The sequence below is a fragment of the Colias eurytheme genome, chromosome 12 (genome assembly GCF_061535395.1).
Source record: "Colias eurytheme isolate Ceu_HAF_F1 chromosome 12, ilColEury1 Martin Lab GWU primary, whole genome shotgun sequence".
Taxonomy (NCBI): Eukaryota; Metazoa; Arthropoda; class Insecta; order Lepidoptera; family Pieridae; genus Colias; species Colias eurytheme.
In genome coordinates, this window is record NC_142991.1 from 3,646,779 (window position 1) to 3,667,516 (window position 20,738).

The 20,738-nt window shown below is 33.6% G+C and overlaps 2 protein-coding genes and 1 long non-coding RNA gene across 4 annotated transcripts; 1 reads left to right on the plus strand and 2 right to left on the minus strand.

Annotated features, from left to right (window-relative positions):
* Positions 1-100: 100 nt before the first annotated feature.
* Positions 101-4,684, minus strand: LOC149903879 (dynein regulatory complex subunit 3-like). Its single transcript, XM_090107646.1, has 9 exons — positions 4,585-4,684; positions 4,011-4,378; positions 3,749-3,921; positions 3,161-3,370; positions 2,725-2,865; positions 2,291-2,492; positions 1,472-1,657; positions 766-905; positions 101-383 (listed from the first exon to the last, which is right to left on the minus strand). The coding sequence occupies exons 1-9, from the start codon at positions 4,682-4,684 to the stop codon at positions 239-241; spliced, it is 1,665 nt and encodes a 554-aa protein (XP_089963772.1). The 3' UTR covers positions 101-238.
* A 1,653-nt stretch (positions 4,685-6,337) lies between these two features.
* Positions 6,338-19,872, plus strand: LOC149903880 (TOM1-like protein 2). 2 transcript variants are annotated; one of them, XM_090107734.1, is made up of 13 exons: positions 6,338-6,494; positions 6,708-6,955; positions 8,740-8,847; positions 11,228-11,323; positions 12,032-12,148; positions 12,954-13,100; positions 15,066-15,217; positions 16,230-16,303; positions 16,984-17,049; positions 17,134-17,236; positions 17,745-17,835; positions 18,449-18,508; positions 19,099-19,872. In XM_090107734.1, the coding sequence occupies exons 1-13, from the start codon at positions 6,440-6,442 to the stop codon at positions 19,282-19,284; spliced, it is 1,503 nt and encodes a 500-aa protein (XP_089963860.1). In that variant the 5' UTR covers positions 6,338-6,439; the 3' UTR covers positions 19,285-19,872. The 2 variants fall into 2 exon arrangements, with proteins under 2 accessions (XP_089963860.1, XP_089963861.1); XM_090107735.1 differs by having other exon boundaries at positions 12,047-12,148.
* On the minus strand, positions 9,693-10,449 carry LOC149903881 (uncharacterized). Its single transcript, XR_016457294.1, has 2 exons — positions 10,207-10,449; positions 9,693-10,109 (listed from the first exon to the last, which is right to left on the minus strand). It is a non-coding gene; the product is annotated as an uncharacterized LOC149903881 (long non-coding RNA).
* Positions 19,873-20,738: the final 866 nt, after the last annotated feature.

The window sequence follows — 20,738 nt, forward strand, 5'->3', positions numbered from 1 at the left end:
CAATGGTCACAAAACAGAAACAAAGTAAATATATAATTATATAATATTTTTTCGTTTAATAAGTAAATTTTGGGGAGAAAAAATCTACTTATACATACTTACTGACAAAAACTCACATTACCAATATTTGTTTTAGACCCACTACTAAGTGCAAACTACATTCATAGATATTTCTGCAACTAAGGAACACACAAATATACTTTTTGCTCCATATTTCAAACCCAAGATCTATCAAATATCAAAACTCATCAGCCAGCAGCGCAGCCGTTTCAGGGTCCACGGTTTCCGTCATGCTCATTTGCATGTCCGTCCATTCTTCTCTTTGGTTGTCTATGAAATAATAGATCTCGGCTATGCGATCGCGGTTGCGTTTCACTTCGTTGCTAAAAAATGTAATAAAATATTTTTAACAGACGGTGACATTTGGATTTTTTATTTTCGTAATTTTTTTTTTAATAAAATTACGATAAGATACGGACTATGTGAACACCAGATTTGTATGAAATAAAAAAAACCTGGCATACATAAAACAAAGAATATTATTATCTTAATTATTGTGAAATCAAATTAACGGATCAAATGCCGGATCAAAATAACGGTTACATACCTACCTACTTAAATTGCATTACTTTTAGAATATAGAGTTATAAAAGATAGAGCTTTTTTAATATAAATATTATCAGTAGCCATAGCTTTATTAGTGTATCATGACTAGTGTTTTTTTAGAAACTGTCAATTTTTTCTACCATACTACTTACTACTCACTCATTAGTCCCTTGCACGAGTTCATCGCGCCAGTTGTTAGCGCGAGTCATGAGCAAGTCCTCGCGAGCGTCAATAAACCTCATATGGTTATCTGACGATTGTGCTACTAGATTCATCATCGCGTCTCTGTCCATCATTACCTGTGATATAGGAGATAATAATTTGCTTTAGGGCCGATTTTTCAATGCTTGGATAAAACTTATCCGTCCATTAAAGATTACACGAGAATATTAAAATGTCACGTGAACTGCCAAATACGGGCAATTAGAATACGATTTTAAAATGGTAGTTTTATACATTATTCGACGAATAAGTTTTATCCAAGCATTGAAAAATCGGCCCTTAGAAGTTTTAATATTACTTAGATAAAAAAGTGACTAAATGAATGAAAAACATTCGATATTTTTTTAAGATTGTTTGACACTTCAACCTAGTCTACTTTAATTATTAAATTTTTTACAAGAATATATCATTTAACTGTGGTTTGGCAAAAAGAAAATCAAAATCTATTCCCCTCTAGCGTTTCGGTTGATACAAATTACTTAAAAACACAGTAAAAAATAATCATGCTGTTGGCCTGTTGATAAAATTTATCATTAGGATCACAAAAAGACTTCCTACCCGCATCCTGTTTATACATTAAAATTTAAATGATTTAATTATATCTTCAATAGTCTCACATTAAACTAAACATAATATTACAAACCTCAAACAATTCCGGCGGCGCATCACCCAACATAACTTTATTACCCAAGAGTTTGGACAGCGTTTCAAACTGTCTCATGGACCAAATGCCTTCATGTTCCCGCCACGCACCGAACGCGTTTCTAGACACTTCTAGAAGCTTTGTTATCATTTCCGTCATGTTCACTGAGAATTGGACCCTGGATTCCTACAAGTGTTCTTACCTATACTAATATTATAAAGAGGAAAGGTTTGTAATTATGTATGCATGTATGGTTTTCACGCATAAACTACTGGACTGATTTTGATGAACTTTGTTACAGACAATCTTTTGACCCTGAGAAAGAACACAGGCTACCTTTTATTGCGAAATATGTATCACGGGCGAAGCCGGGGTGGACCGCTAGTTCATCAATAAAAGAAAGAAGATGAATTGATGGAACAATAAACGATATGGAGCCAAAAATATTTTATTGTAGAAACCAGATAAAATCAAAACTTCCAATAATGATAATTTATTTACCCTTACATAAATTCAATATCTAGTAAAAATGTCTTGAAAAGTAAAATACACTATTAGCAAAATACAAGAGCTTATTATGGATTAGAAAAGCAAAACCATGTTTTTTTATTGTGGTGTTTTTGCTTTATTATGTTGAAAAGGAGAATCATTTAAGTTATATAAATTATCGAAAAATAGTGCTATATTTTTCGATAATTTATAACTTAAATGATAAATATAGCTCTTCACTAAAAAAGTGTTGGAAGAAGAAGTTGGATCTAAGTCACATTTCGCAATTTATGCTAGATTTTTCAAAACAAAAATTTATAATTTATGTACCTCACAACGTTCATACAATTGCATTTCAATTGACATGAGTTTCTTCCACAGATCATAGACAAGCTCATTGAACGCCTCTCCCGCGTCTATGATATTTGGCTCTACTTGCTCTATGGTCGCTTGTTTCGCTGTCACTTTGTTGATTATTTCATTCATTTGTTCTACCAACGGTTTCTTTTTGGTTTCAAATTCTTCTACTACCCTACACATTTCAATTAAGAATAAAGTTATACAGAGATAAATAAACGAATTGTGTTAAATTCTGTTTTTTTGTGCGTTTTCTTTACAACTGATGAAGTATTTAACGTGGACGAGGTAGGGACTAATAAAATTGAACTTTATATGCACTAGACTTCCACTCAAATAATTGCATTATAGTTTCCTCTATAACTTTAAACAATTTTAGTGTTATTAAAGTAATAAACTTCACTTACTGCTTACTCTTCTTAACACTTTCTTCCAAGGCATTATCCACAAGGTCTTTGAAGAGTTTTATTTCGTGCTGCCTCGCGTTATACGCCCCTTGTGCGAATTCCACTAGACCCGCCATTGTTTCTACGTATTGTTCTTTGTATCTGAAATTCAATATTAAATTAAAGTTAAATCAAATTCAATAACAATATGAAAAGTAGAGATTGGTACAGAAAGAGACGATAAGTTTAGGATCTTTAAATGCAATAGGTAATGTAAAGAAATAATCAAGTACCAACCACAAATACAAAAAAAAATCTTTTATTTGTATAAAATTACTTACTTAATGACGAAGAATAATATTGGATTATTATTTTTTATAAGTACCTACTCTGACGAAGAATAATAAAATTTAAAAACTATTACAATTTTATTTACGTTTTTAGGAAAAATACCCACTGTTCATAAAAACCAATAAGCTCTCCTCCGATCTTCAGAAGCAACGCACCATCTGGATCTTTCTCGAACATGGATTCGATCAACTCCGGCCCACTCAAATACTCCACAAATGATAGTGCGTAGAATTTCACTTTAGCGTCGTATTCTTCTTTCGCAATTCGTGCTTTTTCCGATTTTTCATCTGCATCGTCTAACTTACGGAGGAGACCGCTAAAATTGAACGTAGTGTGAAAAAAAAAAGAATAGGATCGATTCAGCGTCATATTATGATTGTAATTTGATTTAACAGTCATACATAAAAAAATGAACCGTTACGTTTTTGATCACATTTGTAATTTGACACAATTATTCTAAAAGGTCATTGGCATAGTTAATCCGCAACTTGCATAAATTAGATTTAACGAATATCCTTTATTTTTTCAAGGGGCAAAAAATATTTGACGCGTTATAAACGGTCGGTCGGTAGTTATATTAAGATGGTAATGTATTATTTCATTTCAAACTTTTGTCAACTATTTATATAAGGGAACCATAAAATATTCTAGGCTCTAATAAAATTTCAAGCAATACAATTTTCTATACTTTTACCGAAATAAAGCTTGACCAGCTTCTCTCTCTTCTTCCGTAATAAGTTTATAGTCGAGATACGTAACTCTTGTTAGAGCAGATTTCAAAAACTGATTGGTCATTGGATCATCACAGCATGGATTGCCTTTGAAACTAACTGAGCGGAGTTTGCGAAATCTTCGTAGATACGACATCTATAAAGATGTAAATAAATATTCACTCATTTATGAAGTAGTAGTACATGATAATACAAGAAAATGCACATAAACTTTATAAATCCGACCTCTTTATAATCTTCAATCAAATTATCGCCAATACTAAAAACCAATAAATTCTCAAGCGTCTCCATATTCTCCAACTTTCGTATTCTATTATGGAATAAAGTAAGAACTTCCAAATTGACTAATTCGTCTAAATTTTCAATCTTCTCTATTTTATTAAATGACAAATCTAATTCATTTAAACCAGTCAATTGTTCTAAGTTTTCTATTTTTTCAATTAAGTTGTGAGCTAACGTTAATTTTCTTAACGATTTTAACATCCATAAATGATCAATTCTTAGAATATTTTGAAACTCTAATCGTACTATAGGTGCTTCGTCTAAATGAACACCTTCTTCAGCAAAAAGTCTTCCTGCTTCTTCAGTTGGACCTAGAGAAAAAAGTAGGTACATTCTCAATAAAAAATTTGTTTAGTCTGCCTACCAAAAAACGTTTGCGATTTTTAGAACATAAAATTATTTCGGGCACAAAATAGTTACATATAAAATAAAAGTTTTTCGTATATAATTATTATAATAATATAGAAAATATGCTGTTATCAATAGATGAGTAACTAGGAATATTTAATAAATGTACCGTATTCGAGAATGCATCTGGTGAGCATTGCATTATCAATAACTCCTGGTTCAATAGCAGGATGTATGATCAAACTGTTTAGAGACTTTTTCTCAGTCATATTCAATCAGGGTCGATTAAGTTAAACCGTTACTCCCAGCGTTACACAAGAATGTCTATATTAAATAGAAAGAAAAATAGATAGTACGTTGATTAAACTCTACACCGCGGCCGTTTCTAGGATACCAAATTGAATTGTTTATTTATTTGACCGATATGACCCGTGACCACAGCCCGTGACATAATATATTACTAAAAAATAGTGACAAAATATGTAGAATTTATTAGGCATATCTAAAAATATTAAATTTTCTGAAAAGAGCAATAATTTCAAAGGAGGATGGCCACATATGACCTGAATGCGAACATTAACCATCGGTGTATCAAAAAATAGTAATTTATGCGTGCTTTTACTAACGGGGTCTAACTTATTTTTTTCGGGCCGGGAAAATGTTATGTATTATTAATAAATAAACTCAAATTCATAACATTGTTTGAACGCATCCAAACGTCTTTCATTTTTACCTGTGTTATGCGTTTCGTTTTCACAGCGCAGCGGGAGTTAATTAGCGATTACGTTTAAAAAAATACTAGAATAATAATATATATTTCTTTGTTTTATTTCACCTATCATATTTAATAGCAAAAACAGTAAGAAAGATATAATTTATAGATTTAAAAAATATTTTTTGCCATAAATACATTTAATAATATACCTAAAATATGTAAAACGGAACGTATTTTTTACCGGCATAATAGACACAAACTCAGATGACACATGACATGACTGACGCGTAGCTGAAAAACATGATTTTGTTTATTATTTGTCACTACAGTGTTGTATTGGCTAGAGCTAGCGCGCACGAGCAACTTTGTCTCCGCAACTATTTTGTCTCTCCACCCATGGGCTAGTATGAAAGTGCGCGCACGTAGCGACGCAACTCCCCATACAATTGATGGGAGAGACAAAATAGATGCGGAGACAAAGTTGCTCGTGCGCGCTAGCTCTTATATAACAATCAAATAAATAACATAGGCTACGTCGTCCACCCTTAGAGCCAGCGCGCACGAGCAACTTTGTCTCCGCAACTATTTTGTCTCTCCTACCTATGGGCTAGTATGAAAGTGCGCGCACGTAGCGACGCAACTCCCCATACAATTTGATGGGAGAGACAAAATAGTTGCGGAGACAAAGTTGCTCGTGCGCGCTAGCTCTTAGAATTTAGTTATGGCTGTAGGTATAACTCTAAACCATATTCATTATATACGTAGCCATAACCTCAAAAATGGCAAACTATGTAAAAATTCTAAGCTCCACCACTTTCAAATAATATATTTGCAATGTGGGATTGCTAAGGGTGGTTAGGCGAACCATTTAAGCCCTATATTAATCATGGTCGCGACATTTCATAGTCAGGTCTTGGTATGTATGGGCAGTGGCCGATGTCCTTTTCTATGTTATTTATATTTTATATGCGCCCATTTCCTCTTCTCCCTTTCAAATTTACCGCTCGAATTCAAAACACAGATAATAAAATTGCATCGCATTTTTAAATTATTATTACGATACCAATTAATTACTTTGTAAACAATGTTAAATGTACTTAATGTTGAGATTGTATAATTTTACATAAGTGTTTAAAAGGAGTTTTTTTATAGATAATTTTTTGTTATGAAAATCTAAAATGTAGCACAAGTCTGTGTAGCGGAACGACGTTTACTTGACGTTTGCACGATAATGAAATTATGACAAAGTGACAAGTGAAATCGGTGAAAAATATTGATAAATACAAGAATAATTAAATAAAAAACAAAAATGTCTTTCTTTGGAGTAGGAAACCCTTTTGCTACGCCGGTTGGTCAAAAAATAGGTAAATAGAATGAACTGTGACCTGAATATATATTCCTATGACATTTTAAAGTTGTTGCGCATTTAATATCAAATATCATAATTTCTTTGTTCCCCTGAAATCTTTAGTACCCAAAACTAAACATTAAACAGATCCTTAAAAATCCTGGAATAAAAGCGTCTAAAAATGCTCATTAAACGTTAGCAAAAGTTTACAACTTGTGATTTTTTACAGAACAAGCTACTGATGGCTCACTTCCTTCAGAGAACTGGGCTCTTAACATGGAAATATGTGATATTATAAATACTAGTGCAGATGGCCCTAAGGATGCAATAAAGGCGATAAGAAAAAGACTAACACAAAGTGCTGGAAAAAACTATACCATTGTGATGTATACTCTGACTGTACTTGAGAGTTGTGTAAAGAATTGTGGAAAGCCTTTCCACATCTTGGTTTGCAACAAAGAGTTTATATCTGAGTTGGTGAGTTGAATAAATTGCTAAGTCCTTAATAATTAAAGTATTTACCTACTAATAATTAGTAGGCAATATTTAAAGTAGACTAATGCTAATTATATGTCATCTTGACGGTTGACCATAACTATGAGTATTAGAGAATTTGATATGATGTAACATTCCAAAGAAACATGTAATTTATTATACATGTAACTAAACATTATTATTAATAACTTTCTGTATAAATTCCATTACAGAATATATTAAATGTAGGTAAATGGACCCTATTATACTATATGTATATTTGATTTACTATATTCTCTAAATTTCTTTGAATCAAATCATGTATAGATAAAATTTATATTCATATCTTATATTTGAATTATGAGTAAAATGAATATTACATAAAGATTTACAATATAAACAAATCTTATCTGATAAATGTCATTCACATGCCGTCTGTGCCTTGAATTCACATATAGACAGATATATGTGAATATTCTTTGTACATATAATTCAATTAACAATTGTATACAAATGGTTATATTATTTTGCACACTGAATTATCTATATTCCATATAACTCTATTTTTACCATAATATTTTCAACAATCTTAAACTTACATGGAATTCAAAATTCAAAAATTGAAAATTGTGTATTTGGAACAATAAAAACACACATTACAAAAACTTTATGAACAATGGCACCCATAAAAGCTTAAATAAGCTGTGGCACAGGTGCCAACACCAGCCTCCATACATTAAAAGTTCCACTAACCAACTTTTTCACATTCATATCATCTCCAAAAGAGAAACACAAAGTAATGATAAAAGTAAGTAAGACAATTTATACAAATTTAAAAAGACAAAAATTTACATTAGAATCTATAAAAATAGAAACCTACATTATACACAAATCTTTAAAAGAAAATCCTAATCCATACTAATATTATAAATGCGAAAATAACTCTGTCTGTCTGTCTGTTACTCAATCACGCCTTAACTACTGAAGCAATTTGCATGAAATTTGGTATAGAGATATTTTGATACCCGAGAAAGGACATAGGATAGGTTTTATCCCGGAAATCCTACAGGAACAGGTTTTTTTTTGAAAACGCGGGCGCAAAGCTAGTATGAGATAAATGTATCCTGTCTTCTAGCTTTCTTTAATATCATTGTACATAAACAAATATATAAGGTACAAGGTGTTTTTGATAAAAGCATTAATTATGATCAAGTTTTGTATCAGTCTCTATAAGATAAAAAGGTCAACATACAAATAATTTTCATTTATCAAATATATCTCTTACTAAATAAGTATATAATAGAATATGATTATAGTTTTATGATGTCATCTCTGATAATGAGTACATATTCTACCTCTTGTTAAAACATAAACTGGTTCATTTACATACAAGAATAACAAATTATATTTAATAAAGATGTTAATTACAGATGTTTATAAACATATGTTCTAACTTTTTTTAGAATGAGTATTTTTTCAAGACAAAGAAAAAGTTTTACGTTCATGAAAGTTAATAAAATGTTAAATTATGAATAATTAGAGAGAAAACCTTATGTTGTAATATTGTGTAATATAAAAACCAGTTTATTGGGTTGGGCGACTAATAGTGTATAATTATGTAATAATGTTTAAGAGAATATTTATTTATTGAATTCAATTAATTGATAATTCAATAAAAAACCATTGTACAATTAATTTAATTTATGTTTAATGTTTGTAAAATCTACAGATGTTTATGGAAAAAATATTGATAATACATACTTACATAAAACAATTATTTTTAACAGGTAAAAATAATTGGCCCCAAAAATGATCCGCCAACAGTTGTACAGGAGAAGGTCCTTAGTCTCATACAATGCTGGGCAGATGCTTTCCAGAACCAATCTGAATTACAGGTTCGTTATTTCTATTATAATTTAAGTTTTTATATTGATAACTTCTCTTTTCAACCTATATAAATCCACTGTTGGACAAAGGTCTTTCCTATAGCATGCCATTTATTGATTACCTTCAGGTCTAAATTAATAAATACAAAAGATAGTTTTACTATGCATTTGTACAAAAACAAGTAAATTTATTAGAAACAAAGATTATTATCATCATTTAGAATTTAGTTGCATCTTTGTCTTACATAATATGTAAATTAATTATAATTATACTTACTAGATAGTAGATACAATAGCATAGGTTTATGACTAAATTATAATAGGTCAGTATTCAAGCTTGTGGGTCTTCAACACAAATAAACACATACTTGCATGATATGTATATGATCTAGTTTGTTCGCATAGCCGTGGATTGGATTAAATTTTAGCTTCGCATCTGATTCTAGAAGTCTATGTTTTACGTTTATCGTGTGTGAATACGTTATGTTTATATTTTATATACAATTGATTGATTGATTTTTCTAAAGATTATTTAAATACAGTTAAAATATTGAGCAAAACCACTGCATTTATTGTAGTATCAAAGAGATACAAGACTACAAAAAAACGAAGCCTAAAATCTTATATATAAAAGTTATTTTTTGTGTACGCTGTATATATATTTATTAATCTACGATCACTATTAACCTTTCAGCGGTCGCACCCTTGCGCCGAACACAAGCAGTCGCGCGCGGTCTGTGATTCCGCAAATTTAAGTGTCTCGTTTGGGAAAACAAATGATTATTTCGACTTATAGTATAGCTTATGATTAAAAAGAGGTCTTAAACATGTGAAATAAAATAAAAACAACTTAATTACTCATTACTTCTTTTATTTGTACTTAATAGAACAAAGGTCTATAAAAACTCAAAATTTTTGACTCAGGGTGGAAATCACCGTTATAAATCAACATTAAACAAAACAAAATAGAATTTTCTTTTTTACAATTAACAACTTATAAACTTGACTATAATTATCTTAAATAAATCACATTCATCATCAATTGGCACTGTGTAATAGAAACTCTAAAATGACATCTATTTTTGAGATTATTTTACGTAAAGTTCTAGAATAATCTAATTTATAAAACGACTAATTTTTGTTTAGAATAACTATAATAAACTGTTCGTCCTTAGTGTCCATAATATCTACTCGAAGACCTCATCTTCTGATTCCACCTCCTCTAACATGCGAGATATTCGACGTTCTAATAAGTCTTCGTAATTCATTGTCTACAACAAAAATACATTGTTAAAACTATACTTTAATATTATTATAGTCTAAAGCATAAAAATTAATAATAAGATACGAAAAACATAAAGTATTTACCTCGGCTTCGGTTTAATTGCACTGGATTGTTCTGGAACACAATCGGTCGCGCGCGGAATCTGAGACCGCAAACACAAATAAGAAAGCACGTGTACATGTGACGTATGTCACAGGGCTACTGAGAGGTGCTACTTGATCCCCTCGAAGGTATCACGGAAGCGCAAGCGTCTATTGTTTACAGTTTCAGTATATTGACTAAAACAAGTTCGTTGCGGACTCAGAGACCGCGCGCGACCGCTGGAAGGTTAAATTCTTATCTAATTGATGTGTATTGTACGTTAATTTGATTGTCTTTTAACATGCAATTTAATTATAAATGGTAATTGCTATCATATTATGTCTATAACTGATAGCTAATTAATGTTTGATTATTCTACTTTGAATTTTGTAAATATATATTATTATGTGATATTTTGTTATTTTGAATATTATATCACAAAGCACAAAATATGGTATAGGTGAACTTTGAATAAAAAGATTGCTTGTTCACATTTGTGCTGCTGCTACTTAGAGAAATAAGATTATCAACAACAATGTTATTAGTTTATATAAGACCTTATAAAACTATCAAGGAAAGAGATAAAAAAACTTGCTCCAATCGAGCGGAGAAGCGCCTTCAAATGATCAAATCTCGATTTCACAGATAAGATTGATAAAATCAAAGCCATTTCAAAGAAAATATTTGTTTATATTTTTATTCAACTTGATTTTGTGGATATAACTTGTTTTCTTAAATAAAAGTCATCGTATTTTGTTCAAATATGAATTAGTTAGTACATATTATGAAGATATTAGAGGAATTAGATCGTCATTAAAATTCCTAGGATACGTTGGAATTTATTCAAAACTCCGTTGGATATTGAATAACCATTGATACAATTTCTATAATTTAAGTAATTAAAAAAAAACTACCTTAGAAACTTCTTCCGGCTTGAGTCATACCTATTATTACTTGAGTTGAATTACTTTTAAAAATTCCCCAACCTTTATAGTTTTGCTCATATGTTTTTTTCTCTTGTAGGGTGTAGTACAAGTGTACAATGAATTACGGACTAAAGGTGTTGAGTTCCCAATGACTGACTTGGATGCAATGGCACCTATATTTACACCACAAAGAGTAAGTACACTCCAAATAAACCCTTATCTCGTTGAAGTTAAGTCTTAATTTACATTAAGGTTAAAAATATTTATTAAGTGTATTTTCTGTTATGTTTTTATTGTTACGGCTTGTATTGTATTTGTATGTACATACTTAACTGTCTGTTTATAAAGTGAAAATGTACAATAGAAAGCAGTCACACAATACTTTTAGCCACTTTTAAGAAGCAGTGGTTAAAACAATTGCCTACTTATATACATGACATTTGACACCCGGTAGTATGGCCTCTGTTTAATCTGTGACACCTTGTTATTTGATACGCTATGTGTGGTGGGTGAGGTCAACAATGTACCTAATGTTTGTCACACGTATCGTGTAAAGGAATGGGGATTTCATACAATTAAAATAAACAAACTTTAATTACTTTGGTTTAATTTTCGTTATGTTCTCTAACTTTTTTTCTTTGTATAAACTATAAGCTATAACGTTTCTCCTAAGCCATATAAACACTAGGTATTTAAGTTGAAAACTATTGTTGAAAAAATCTTTATAGATAGTTTTGTTTCATTTCTTCCAAAATCTAGGCATAAAGCAAAAAAATCACAGAGTAAATATTTCAAAGCCTCCTAAGGCTAAACAATTTTAAGTGAAAACTGTATGCGACTCTATCAAATTTTTATTTTTTTTCATTTAAAAAATTGAACCTAAATGCTCAAATCTTCACAGAGCATAAATTTTCAGAGTGTACCAGATAGCGGAGAGCCGGTTGTCGGTTCACCACAACGCTCTGTGTTGCCGCAAACCTCGCCCAGTCGGATTCCGTTAGAAAATAATACAGGAACGGTAAGATATTAGTAGTATTTCTTGTTGAATAAATGATTATATCAAGGTAATTGTAGACGGCCTCCATGGTCGAATGGGTTTAGTATTGATATTAAAAAACAGACACAATGTGGTAGAGTTCAAGTCCAACATAAAAAAATATACTTGCTTATAAAGAAAATCAAGTAGTAATTAATCTTTCAAATGTGTAATGTTCCAGAAAGTTAGCTTTCGTTTTATCGAAAATGGCACTGTCACGCTTGATTGATCTCGCAATAGAATTTTAGAAAGTGTGACACTAAAATATAAATATTCGACTACAAACTTTCTTGTGAACAATGAAAAATAAGGGTTTTGCTTGAAGATATGCGATTCACCTAAGAATAGGAAAGTCCTTTATGTGTAAAATTTGTATTCACTTTCTTTAAAAAGAGACGATTTACTTGGAAATCCATTTTGCATTTCAATAGCGGTTTATTTTATTTTGCCTAACTTAAATCAAATTAAAATACAAAAGTTATTTTATTGTGAAACTTCTTTAGACTTCAAGGTCCCGTCACGTCATGGAGCAGGGCGACGATTTTGGTATCTTTGAATCTTGCCAAAGAAGTTTCACTTCTGACGCCCTTTTTGAAGTGAAAACTTCTTTAGCGGCGTTGGGTATAAAATCTTAAACTCGCGTCAGGACACGTGACCTGATCGAAAAAGCGTAAGACGGATGGATATCAAACATGCTCAACGTTAATAATCAAGTTTTCACTTCTGCCGCGGCCGGCACTCCCGCAGTGCAACCCGTCTTTTTTTAAATTTATTTATTTAATTTCAGGTGACGCTCTCAGAGAGCCAAACAGCGAAACTTCGCGCGGACCTGGCAGTTGTTGAGGGCAACATGAGCGTGATGAGCGACATGCTCAACGAGCTCACTGCGCAGCCGTACACGCAGCATCATGACTCCGATATACAATTGTTGGACGTGAGTGTATTTCTTTTTGTATATTTTTAAGCTATTGCATAGCTTCTATCGCGGGCTTTGAGCGCGGGGACCGAATCCTGAAATTCCGTAACGAAAAAACCTCACGCTCCCCACTCCGACGGGCACGGAGGTGTGGCTTGAAGCCATGCTATGCAATAGCTTTACCGCGGCAGTCTTCGAGTGCCACTACTCTTTTTTTTAATTAGCTAGTGTAATATTTTCCACTCCTTTTTATCGGAAATAATTATTAATTGAAATGCTACCATATGACTAATGAATGTATTGATGATATTTTATTTTATATATAAACAGACCTATAGTTTCATTTCTTAAGGGTGCTATTACAGATTTTTAACAAAAAACGCTATTTTACGGTACCATTTTAACTCAAAGCAATTACACGTGAGAACAAAGTAATATCTTAATTGAAAGATAATATATAAAGTTCTACGATCATATTCTTATAAAAATTGTATGACGTCATACAAAATTATCGCTGAAATACGATTTTCCCAGCAAAAATGCAAAAAATGGGGTATAAAACGGTACCATTTTAAGAAAATTAAAAGCCTAATCTATCTTCTTACCTATAAATTATTGAGGGATATATAGTCCTTTATAGATTCTGATAATTTTTTTGTATCTAAATCAAAATTTTATTTCAATTATTAGCTAAATTAAAAATACTTGTCGATTTCTTCATACATTTTGCTCTCGCGGGTCGTCAGACCGCGCTCAGAAGCGCCCTTGGAAGGACGGGTGTATCGCTCCTCGTCCCAAAAATAAAACGAATTAGAAAAAGATAATTGTGCGTGCACTGTCGTTTTCGTGATTTGAAATATTTGATACTTTATAAGAGTAAACTGTATAAGTTTCATATTCCGATTATTTGTAATTTAAAATTATGTTTTAAAAATTACGTTGACTGAGATCCTCATTTTTTTGGGTTGTTGAACGGATTCGTGGGGTAAAGCAATTTGACAAAACTTAAATCCAAGATGGCGCCGACGAAAATTTTACATCTTTTCGTCATGGGTGTCCTTTTCATGGTTTTTGGGGTAGCTATTAACCAATATGAGGTCAAAACTAAAATTTAAAATGGCGCCGCCGTAAATTTTACATATTTTCGTGATGGGTGTTATTTTCATGGTTTTTGGGGTAGCTATTAGCGAATATGAGGTCAAAACTATAATCCAAGATGGCGTCGACGAAAATTTTACATATTTTCGTCATGAGTGTCATTTTCATGGTTATTGGTGTAGCTATTAACGAATATGAGGTCAAAACTATAATCCAAGATGGCGCTGACGAAAATTTGACTTTTTTCGTAATGGGTGTCATTTTCATGGTTTTTGGGGTAGCTATTAACGAATATGTGGTCAAAACTATAATCCAAGATGGCGTCGACAAAAATTTTACATATTTTCGTCATGGGTGTCATTTTCATGGTTATTGGGGTAGCTATTAACCAATATGAGGTCAAAACTAAAATTCAAGATGGCGCGGACGAAAATTTTACATCTTTTCGTCACGGGTGTCATTTTCATGGTTTTTGGGGTAGCTATTAACCAAAATGAGGTAAAAACTAAAATCCAAGATGGCGCCGACGAAAATTTTACAACTTTTCGTCACGGTTGTCATTTTCGTGGTTGTTGGTGTAGCTATTAACCAATATCAGGTCAAAACTAAAATCCAAGATGGCGCCTGGCGATGGCGTTTATTTTATATCACTACATAGTATAAAACAAAGCCGCTTTTTCTGTCCCTATGTCCCTATGCTGCTTAAATGTATGCTTAAATCTTTAAAACTACGCAACGGATTTTGATGCAGTTTTATTGAATAGAACGAGTGATTCAAGAGGAAGGTTTTAGTATATAATTTATTAGGTTTGAGACAAAGCGGGCGAAGCCGCGGGCGGTAAGCTAGTATTAAGATAAATCTAAATTGGAAATGTATGTGTTTAGGAGTTGGCGGAGACGCTGCGTGCGATGCAGACACGTGTAGCCTCGTTAGCGGCGCGCGTGGCCGACGAGTGCCCGCTCACCGCCGCGCTGCTGCTCACCAACGACCAGCTGCACAACCTGCTGCTGCGACACGCGCGCTTCACCAGCAACCGGTAACACACGTGTAGCGTCGCTAGCGGCGCGCGTGGCCGACGAGTGCCCGCTCACCGCCGCGCTGCTGCTCACCAACGACCAGCTGCACAACCTGCTGCTGCGACACGCGCGCTTCACCAGCAACCGGTAACACACGTGTAGCGTCGCTAGCGGCGCGCGTGGCCGACGAGTGCCCGCTCACCGCCGCGCTGCTGCTCACCAACGACCAGCTGCACAACCTGCTGCTGCGACACGCGCGCTTCACCAGCAACCGGTAACACACGTGTAGCGTCGCTAGCGGCGCGCGTGGCCGACGAGTGCCCGCTCACCGCCGCGCTGCTGCTCACCAACGACCAGCTGCACAACCTGCTGCTGCGACACGCGCGCTTCACCAGCAACCGGTAACACACGTGTAGCGTCGCTAGCGGCGCGCGTGGCCGACGAGTGCCCGCTCACCGCCGCGCTGCTGCTCACCAACGACCAGCTGCACAACCTGCTGCTGCGACACGCGCGCTTCACCAGCAACCGGTAACACACGTGTAGCGTCGCTAGCGGCGCGCGTGGCCGACGAGTGCCCGCTCACCGCCGCGCTGCTGCTCACCAACGACCAGCTGCACAACCTGCTGCTGCGACACGCGCGCTTCACCAGCAACCGGTAACACACGTGCTGTAGCCCAGTGACACGTCACGACACGTCATAACACGTCACGTCACGTCACGTGTTTTTGGGATATATCACGACAGGTGCATCAGCGACGAGTGCATTACTCCTGCATTATAAGTACAATAATTATTGTTCACAAGCAACCAGTGCTAATAGGGTAGGTGCATCAGGTAGGTGTAAAATTTTCTATGGGCGGGAAACGCAGTCAAACAAGCGTTTCCATAATTCCGCCTAGAGCAGCGTCATAACGGAAAAATTCGACATAATATACAAGATTTCCTCGAAAAAAAAAGTAAAAAAATATGTATACTTTACTTTTCTCACGACTTATGATCTTTTTTTTATGAAATAATTATTATTTTTAACAGAAACGCAGCAACAGGCGTCGCAACACCGTCAGCCATTTTGGGGGCCGCCATGGGAGTGCCCGGAACCGTCTCACGTAAGTTATGAGCTTGAAACTTATCTAAACTAATATCACAGAATACATAATAGTAGCTAAACGCTACAGAACGGACACTCTCCGCCTCCCGCCAAAATTAAACACTTACCTCACCCCGCACGATCAGGCTATAAATGGTCCGCATTTTTCTGCAAGGACGATACGCAACGAAGATTGACAACATTAATCAAATTGACTTAAAGTAGTTTTATTATTTTGGATTTGTGATTATCGTTTTTCGTAGAAAATGGTTAGATATTGTGTTGTTTACGGATGTATTTCATCAGAAAATCGCGAATTTTTTTTTACGCTAGTCACAAATGTACCAACCATAAAGCGTTAACACACACATTTGCAATCTCTACATTGTGACTGTCAAAACTATAATTTTGTATGGAGTGTCCAGGGTGTGCTCAGTGCTAATATTATAAAGCTGAAGAGTTTGTTTGTTTGTTTGAACGCGCTGATCTCGGGAACTACTGGTCCGATTTGAAAAATTCTTTCGGTGTTAGATAGCTCATTTATCGAGGAAGGCTATAGGCTATCATCACGCTACGACCAACGGGAGAGGAGTCACGGGGGTGAAACCGCGCGGAGCAGCTAGTAAGATATAAGTGTCAAAGACCTTCAAATACAGACTAGATTTATATATTTTGACCAATATTGGCAATTTATTTCAGCCCCGAAACAAGATGAGGATGCCTTGATCGATCTAAGCGATGACGTCCCTGATATTGCCAAACTAAGTAAGTCATCTACATTATATTTGCTATGCCATTATATAAGAAAATTGTTACATTGAAAATTACATAATATTTTTTTTAATGCAGGTGTGAAGGATAACCACGAAGAAAAGTCTCCGAGCGGCTCTAAAGACGAGTTCGATATGTTTGCGCAGTCCCGTAATGTTTCCTACGAAACTACTAAAACTGGGTATGTGTACTCTATATAATATTAAACAAAAAAAAATAATAATAATAAATCTTTATTTTGCCAAAAACATTAACTTTACAAAAATATGTACGCTGACTCTTGAACTAGAGTAACTCTGTGTCTCAAGAGCCATAATTTCCTTTTAGTTTATTTTAAAATTTTCGCGTAATGTACCAAAATACCAAAAAACTTTTTTTTAACGTTTCAATAAATAAAAAAAGTACCCCTTGCAATATATAAATTAATGCTTAGTATGTATTAGTACATAATATGTAATGATTACATAGTTTGTATCATTTTTTTTAAGCTATTGCATAATTCTATCGCGGGCCTTGAGCGCGGGGACCGAATTCAGAAATTCCGTAACGAAAAAACCTCACGCTCCCCACTCCGACGGGCACGGAGATGTGGCTTGAAGGCATAGCATGCAGTAGCTTTACCACGGCAGTCCCCGAGTGCCGCACGTCTTTTTATTTTATTAATTTATGAATAAAATAAATACTTTCAGCGGAAGCAGCTATGCGGATAACTTGGAAGAGCAAGCCACAGCTGGTTTGGCGACAATCGCCAGCACTAGACCCACTCAAGCACAGGCTCTTGTAAGTTAAACGTTATGTAAAATAGTAAGTAATAATAAAAAAAAGACGGGTTGCACTGCGGGAGTGCCGGCAGAAGTGAAAACTTGATTATTAACGTTGAGCATGTTTGATATCCATCCGTCTTACGCTTTTTCGATCAGGTCTCGCGAGTTTAAGATTTTATACCCATTACAGAAAAAGTGCTCAACGCCGCTAAAGAAGTTCAAAAAGAAAAAACACATATTTATCTCGTACAGAATTTAAAAAAGCCTTCCAGTTGTATCTCCAAAAGAAAGACACGGAAGGTCGCGGTACAATAATGTATTATGTCTCTTTCCTTCGTGTAAAGCACGGAAAAAGAACATTTTGGTCTTTCTTTCTCCAGGCCGTTTTTATGCACTAAATTTTTAGGGCGTACTTTCTAGAAACAAAGAAATTTATTTAAGCAGCCAAAGTTCTCTAGAATATTCTATATAGTTGATTATTCTTATTATTAACGCTGAATTGATAATTCTTCTATGTGAAGTTAATTTTTATTTTATTTTTTGAATTTTTTTATTTCATTTGAAGCATTGCTTTGTAAATTTTGTTTTTAATTTGTTTCTTATATATGTATATAATTTATTTTCAACAGCCGTCGGGAATGGATCAAAGAGAAATTGATGAGATATCCGCTTGGTTAGAACAAGAGAAGGTGAATTTTGCTTTATTTTAATTTTTTTTAATTTTGACGAACTCAAGGCACTGTAAAAAACATTATACTTCAAAATTGTTCTATTTGCTTTGCTACTGTATTCTGTGAAACAAATGGTTTTTATTTTTTATTTATATTTTAATATTACAAATCATAAATCTGTACCGAAAACTAAGGTTTCCGTGTCAGTCAATGACATAGAGATTTTATATACTATTGAAATCTTGCAAAAAATTGAAGAGGGTTGTCCATAGTCAATAGGAGTTCAAATGCACAAAAAATATAATCCTATCGTATAAAAATATAATAAATCCACGCACTGCTTGTAAGTTGCAATGAAACCACTCCTTTATCTCACAGTTATTATTTTTTTGTTTAAAACTATTTTACACAATACTGTTCCCTCTCAATTATACCCCCATTTAATAAGCAAATTATCCCTTAAAGAAACAATTCTTGACCTTCTATAAAAATATTCTCATATTATTTCTGATAAAGTATTGTTTTTATTTATTTATTTTTGATTTCTTTTTCTGTTTGTATTGTGTGGTGCTAAATAAACATTATTTCTTTTCTTAATTTATAAACAGGCGGCAACAGAAGCGACCGGGCAAGAATCGGTAACAAGCAGCGACTTCGAAAAGTTCCTCGCGGAACGAGCCGCAGCCGCTGACACTTTACCACCAGCTAACACTAACACTAACAACACAACACCGACACCGGCCGCGAGACACAGGCAGATTAACAAGGATCAAGACTCTATGTTCGCGCTATAAACCCATATAATATAACTACGGAGTCCTGTTATAGGAATAAATGTGTCTAAAAGATCAAGGATCAGGACTCTGTATTCGCGCTGTAGATGGCTGTATCATCGAATATATGAATTGGGGGATCTAAATCAATAATTAACAAATACAAATGGAAGATGTAGTGGGCCGGGCTATTGCTGAATCAATAAATAAGTATATAACATGTCACTGATGGATTAAGGATCAAGACTCCATGTTCGCTCTATAAACCCATATAACTACGGAGTCCTGTTATAGAAATAAATGTGTCTAAAAGATCAAGGATCAGGACTCTGTATTCGCGCTGTAGATGGCTGTATCATCGAAGATATAAATTGGGGGAGGGGGGATCTAAATCAATAATATAATTAACAAAGTGGGAAGATATAGTGGCCCGGGCTATTTATTGCTGAATCAATAAATGAGTAAATAACATGTCACTGATACATGAAGGATCAAGACTCTATGTTCGCACTGCAAATAAAATAAATCGTTAAAATGTCACTGGCTGATAAATTTAAAAAAATAAATAAAACATATTTGCGCTATAAACTGCAGCATAGTGTTTCTGTGTGTGCATTGTGCAATCTAACCATAATTATTATAAATACCCACCCACAGATTAACAAGAAACAATTGAGAAGACAAAAAATAAAGTTATATTAACTTGATGTCCTCTAAAATACCAAATTAAAATAAATATATCGATAGATCCAAATGAACAACGATCACAACTCCATATTCACGCTATAAAGTTTACTATTACTTATAATTATGTTTTTGTTTACTCGGGGCCCTGGTATTATGTGTTTCATAGATAATATTATATTATTAATAATACTTTATTCAATACAAAATACCACCAATTTTAGACTCCATTATAAAGCATTATTCAAACGTGATAATAAACTTTGTAGCCGATGACTACTTTACTACACAAAAGTTATAAGCGTTAATTTTAATTTTATTTTTTCTAGATTTAAGGCAATACGTTATGTATTAATATTTATTTAACGCACTGGGAAACTATTTATAAATGTTAATAAATACCAATCAATCAATGCTTTTTTTCAATCAATTTAATAATTAATTTGTTTGGCAATTTTTTACTATGAATGTATTATTATTTAATATTTATTAATGCACTAATAAGTTAATTTTTAACCAATAAAGATTATTATATTTAACTTTTTATTGTTATTATAATGTATTGATTAGTTTGTAAAAATATTTAATAAGAAAATACAGTTATAATGAAGTATCAATGTCCCATGCTGATCGATAATCAACTGATCATTATTTTGTCTCTTTCTTGCTTAAACCAAAAGTCTTGTGAGCGAAAGAGACAGAGTATTGAATCGATTAATATCAAAATATATTCTCAAGGGGACAATCAAATTATCACTGACTAGCTTTATTGTTACCATCTTTGATAATAT